This window comes from Etheostoma spectabile, chromosome 17, assembly GCF_008692095.1.
Source record: "Etheostoma spectabile isolate EspeVRDwgs_2016 chromosome 17, UIUC_Espe_1.0, whole genome shotgun sequence".
In the NCBI taxonomy this organism is placed as follows: Eukaryota; Metazoa; Chordata; class Actinopteri; order Perciformes; family Percidae; genus Etheostoma; species Etheostoma spectabile.
This window is the reverse complement of record NC_045749.1, coordinates 22,834,828-22,840,619: the sequence shown is the minus strand read 5'-3', so window position 1 is coordinate 22,840,619 and position 5,792 is coordinate 22,834,828. Positions and strand designations below refer to the sequence as shown.

Below are 5,792 nucleotides of genomic sequence, written 5' to 3'. Positions count from 1 at the left end.
TGTGTGTGTGTGTGTGTGTGTGTGTGTCTGTCCTAAAGCTTTTATTTTTTTCCAGATAGTCTTTCTAGTAACGGATCGAATGGTCACAAGGCCCATCCACGTCCCGTGCACAGTGCAGGCCCTTTGTCTTCACTGCTGTGAAGAATTGAGGAGATGTTTAGGTTTCATTAAAGCTGCCACCGGGCTCGATCAGGGAGTGTATTACTAATAAGAGCCCAACAACTACAACAAACGATTTCAAATCCGCCTGAGAGATTCAATTATATGATAGCAATAGATTCATTAGTGGCCATGATATACACACTCATTGCTACATAGATCATTAAATGAGACGCCAGTAGATTATTGTCAGCAGCCCAGCCTTGCTTTATGTTAGTGCAGGTGTTCTTTCATTCCTCCCATCGTATGTGGACAGTTCACAGTTTCATGTTTTGAGAATTTGCTAGCTTGTTTATTTCCAAGAGTGAGATGAGGAAATGAATACACAGCTCAGGCCTTTGGTGTGGGGAAGTGGTTAGCGTAGCATAGCATGAAAGGAAAAGGCAGGGAGAGTGCTCTTCTGTCCAAAGTTGAGAATACACCAACCAATACACCAATGAAGCTAACTGATTAACACAATGACTGTAAAATGCAGCTGGGTTGCCAGGTTTGTTACCTGCCTGTTGCCTGTACTGACACCTGTCTGGCAGTGATGTAGCAGAACTCAAACAGTCACATTTGGCCGCTTTGAAATCTTTTGCTGACTCACCAGCTTTCAGAGTTTTGTATTTTTCAAATTCTTTTTTTAAATAGTCCACCTTTACTTTCACCCAGACCTTCCCCTGTCTCATGTACCACCTCACGTTTTAAATAATGCAGTATGAATCGCCCTAGAATGAACATTTAAAGATCCCATGACATAAACTTAATGTGGTTTTTTAACATTAATATGAGTTCCCCTAGCCTGCCTATATACAGTATTATGGACCACTAAGGTCTATATAAAAGAGACTTCAGATACAGTATTAGGGGGACCACTAAGGTCTATATAAAGAGACTTCAGATACAGTATAGGGGCCACTAAGGTCTATAAAAAGAGACTTCAGATACAGTATTAGGGGACCACTAAGGTCTATATAAAAGAGACTTCAGATACAGTAATAGGGACCAATAAGGTCTATATAAGAGACTTCAGTACGTTATGGACCACTAAGGTCTATTAAAAGAGACTTCAGATCCAGTATTAGGGACCACTAAGGTCATATTAAAGAGACTTCAGATACCGTATTAGGGACCACTAAGGTCTATATAAAAGAGACTCAGATACAGTATAGGGAACCATAAGGTCTATATAAAGAGACTTCAGATACAGTATTAGGACCACTAAGGTCTATATAAAAGAGACCAGATACAGTTATAGGGGACACTAAGGTCTATATAAAGAGACTTCAGATACAGTATTAGGACACTAAGGTCTATATAAAAGAGACTCAGATACAGTATTAGGGACCACTAAGGTCATATAAAGAGACTTCAGATACCAGTATTAGGGACCAATAAGGTCTATATAAAAGAGACTTCAGATACAGTATTAGGGGACCACTAAGGTCTATATAAAAGAGACTTCAGATACAGTATTAGGACCACTAAGGTCTATATAAAAGAGACTTCAGATACAGTATTAGGCCACTAAGGTCTAATAAAAGAGACTTCAGATACAGTATTAGGGACCACTAAGGTTATATAAAGAGGACTTCAGATACAGTGTATACAGTTAGGGACCACTAAGGTCTAATTAAAGAGACTTCAGATACACTATTAGGGACCACTAAGGTCTATATAAAAGAGACCTCAAGATCCAGTATTAGGGACCACTAAGGTCTATATAAAAAGATTCAGATACCGTATTAGGGGACCACTAAGGTCTATATAAAAGAGACTTCAGATACAGATTAGGGACACTAAGGTCATATAAAAGAGACTTCAGACAGTATTAGGGGACCACTAAGGTCTATATAAGAGATCAGATACAGTATTCTACAGTATAGGGACACTAGGCTCTATAAAAGAGAATTCAGATACAGTATTAGGGACCACTAAGGTCTATATAAAAGAGACTTTAGAAACCGTACACACAAACACACACACACACACACACATGGAAGTTTGAATTATTTGACTATGTTCCAGTGCATACGATCCCCAATTGACCCAGATGTCCAGGCCCTACCCCCTGACCTGTCTGTCCTCTGATAGGTGGATGAGCTCAAGGCCAAGCTGGCTGCTCAGGAAGTGGAACTCAAACACAAGAACGAGGACGCCGACAAGCTGATCCAGGCAAGAACCCGTGCTCCTTTTTACACTGCAAAAAATGTCATTGTTGAGTATTTTCTCACTTGCAGTACAGTAACATTAACTACAGCTCTATTGGGATGTATTTGTATCTTCTGTGTGCTAACCCATATTTTGTTGCTGCCACTCGAAGTTGGTCAGCATTTCAACTTTTTAGTTGTAGTTCATCTCCACTCTTCCCAGTTTGGACGGAGCACTACATGACTTGTTGTTGTGAGAGCTACAGTACGCCCCTGATATTAACCCGGTGTGCTGTCCCCAGGTGGTTGGGATAGAAACGGAGAAGGTGTCCAAGGAGAAGGCAGTAGCAGATGAGGAAGAGCAAAAAGTGGCGGCCATTGCTGTGGTGGTCAGCGGCAAACAGAGAGACTGTGAGGAGGACTTAGCCAAGGCTGAACCAGCTCTGCTCGCTGCTCAGGATGCCCTCAACACTCTTAATAAGGTCACTTAGTCTCATATCCCGCCGTGTACTATTGATTTGCTCCATCAGACTCTCATCTCTTTGTTTTTTTCTCTTTGTTTGATTTAGTTTTCAGCGTTACAGGAATAAGTTCTGTCCACACAGGCCTTGAACTGGAGATTAGATTATTGAATCACAGGCTTTAAAATAATGTCTTCTCTATGTTCTGTGGGCATTTGACTTCATCCTCACATCCCCTGTAGGTTTATGAGCAGCCTCTGGGATTTAAAAAAAACACCCTGTGTGTTTAAAAGGGGCTCTCTGTTCAAACAAGCAGAACAGACAGTTCAATCTGTGCGTGGAGCTCTCTAAAGATGCCTTAATTAGAAGTCTCTGTTGTCTTCTCAAAGTCAGCACAGGTTCTTCTTCCCTTAGTCTAATCCTATCCTTTTTTCTCTCTTATTTCCCCCCAGCAGGCAGCAGAGATATGCAGTTGTTCAAACTCAATTAAATAGTGGGTCTTTCATTTTCCATCCGTTATTCCCTCTATCTTTTCTACCACAGAACAACCTGACAGAGTTGAAGTCGTTCGGCTCTCCGGTGGCAGCAGTGACCAACGTCACAGCGGCAGTCATGGTCCTGTCTGCGCCGGGCGGCAAAGTCCCAAAGGACCGTAGCTGGAAAGCCGCAAAGGTGATGATGGCCAAAGTGGACACGTTCCTGGACTCGCTGATAAACTTCAACAAGGAGAACATCCCAGAGGCATGCCTGAAAGCTATTAGGCCCTACCTGCAGGTGAGCGTCTCAATTAGCCCTGATTCATTAAAGTTAGACGCCAACAGCGCACAGTGTGAACGTTTGCCGCTTGGCAAGTTCAACTAATAAGTCAAACATTTAGCAGGGGTGTGACTACCATGACAGTGGCACATTACAGCTGCCAAACGCCCCTTAATAATGTCCCGGTAATTAAGCGGCACATTTAACAGCCACCCTGATTATGAAGTTCAATGGAGCAGATAGAAGGTATGTCACTGCAGCAGAGAGCCAGATCCACTATGTACGCCACACTGGTTCAGTCTCACACTATCCATGGAGCAGGATTTTGTAAATCCTGTTCATTACACAACAAACATCACACTATAAGAAAGACTATTTTCCTCCTTTTGAATCTGACAAAAAAGTTGAGTAGAGAAACATGACTTAAATCTGGTGAAAGGAAGAAAGTGACACATCCACATCCCAGTGGTGGCTCTCCACCACGGTGGATGATGATATGATATGGTCCATCGGCCAGCGTAACCCCATCTCCCACCTTACTTCCTGTCGAACCTACTCGTCTTCAGACAATGAAAACAGTGTGTTGGTTAGAGGAACACCTAACCTCATCCAAGTCTCATATCAAGTGCACTGCCATACAGCTGGCAAAGATGGGACCCCGGGGCAATAAAGGCTTTCAATTTTTTCACATCACTTTTTATTTGCTTATATTAATTGAATATGTATTAATAATACAAAATAATGTATTCAAGCAATTAAATATATGCTAGTGCACTTTCTTTTGTAAATTTGAATTCTGGAAAAAGTGGCTTGAAAAAAATAAAATATTCTGGTAAAATTGGGCAAAAGAGTTAATTTCCCACCCTTTTTAGGACCTGCCAGTCAGGACCAAGGCTTAGCAATGCTAACCATGCTAACACTGGGGACATTAAAATAAACCTCAACGGCATCCATATAGCTCAGCTGGTAGAGCGGGACTCCCAGAGGTCACTCCTCAACGCAGGCCCGGGTTTGACTTCCCCCCCCCGCATCTTGCGTATGGGGACCCTAAAGGAAGTGACACGTCTCACCTATGGAGACCCAGTTCTCCCATTGGCTCACAGAGCTGGGGTCCCTAAATGTGAGCTCTGCAGTTGGAACATTCTTGAGATTGCGGTTGCATAATTATTTTTATACGGTAGAAGAAATTTTAGAAAGCCAGATTCTGAGCACCAGTGGAGCGTTTCATCTGTGTTGAACTGTGTATTTGTTGATCTGTTGGATCTTCTCCAGGATCCAGAGTTCCAGCCGGACCTAGTGGCCTCCAAGTCCAACGCGGCGGCCGGCCTGTGCTCCTGGGTTTTAAACATTGTCAAGTTCTACGAGGTTTACTGCGAGGTGGAGCCCAAGCGTCAGGCTCTGAGCAAGGCCAACGCAGAGCTGGCTGCTGCACAGGAGAAACTCGCCACCATCAAGAGCAAGATCAATGTAAGCCTTCACAGTGGACTGAGGGTACAGGAAATGAAAGGATCTATTTTAAATGATACTGAGGATATATCTTTCACGAAAGGACTTACTAACACTAAAGAGTAAACTTTAGTTGGTGGGCCGTCAAATGACTTGTGGAAGCCAGACATGACAGCACCTAGCTACGTCAAAATCTCTATTAAACCCTCAAGATGGGCCGGTCAAAAAGAAATAAAAGATAGATTCAGGATATGAATTCTTTAGGTGACAGTTGACACCCTGGCTCTGCCAGTAGTGGATGATACACCAGCTACTGTAAGTGCCATTAAAGCTTTTTACTGTTCATTCATCTAAAACCAAACCCATCGATCTGAAACCCTTATTGATAAAAGCAGCTGTAAATAATTTCTTCCTCACTGGTGTTTGATATGCAGAACATCAGCACGCTGGGTCGGCTGCTCACATCCAGCTCTGCTGAGTGAGGACTCCTTCTAATAAGATCCAGCATGACTTGTCGCTGTCATTCTCCAGTCTCAGTCAGACTGCTGGAGTGGAGAGTGGCTTCAGAGCCAAGGGGAATTAGCAATCCTCAAACTAATCTACTGAACCTGTGTGCCTCTCCACCGATTAATCCTGTTTGTCCTTGTGCTAATTGCTTCCATATGCCAAATAAATCCATAGCAGAGGGAATGATAAGTTGCTTCCAACTTTTTGCACACTCCCAAGTTTCTTTCATAGAGAGACTTCTGTGATGTTTGTTCTTTCTCTTTGAGGCTTCTTTATGTCCACAAGAGCCAATGTGTCTCTCTTTGTGTGTGTGTGTGTGTGTGTGTGTGTG

General features: G+C 42.9%; 1 protein-coding gene across 1 annotated transcript in view; it reads left to right on the top strand.

Annotated features, from left to right (window-relative positions):
• LOC116705671 (dynein heavy chain 9, axonemal) overlaps positions 1–5,792 on the top strand; it is a 144,167-nt gene that overhangs the window by 97,568 nt on the left and 40,807 nt on the right. The window contains exons 55-58 of the mRNA XM_032542041.1: positions 2,236–2,316; positions 2,594–2,773; positions 3,296–3,526; positions 4,781–4,975. Of these exons, the coding sequence (XP_032397932.1) occupies positions 2,236–2,316; positions 2,594–2,773; positions 3,296–3,526; positions 4,781–4,975 (687 nt within the window). The remainder of the gene's footprint in view (positions 1–2,235; positions 2,317–2,593; positions 2,774–3,295; positions 3,527–4,780; positions 4,976–5,792) is intronic.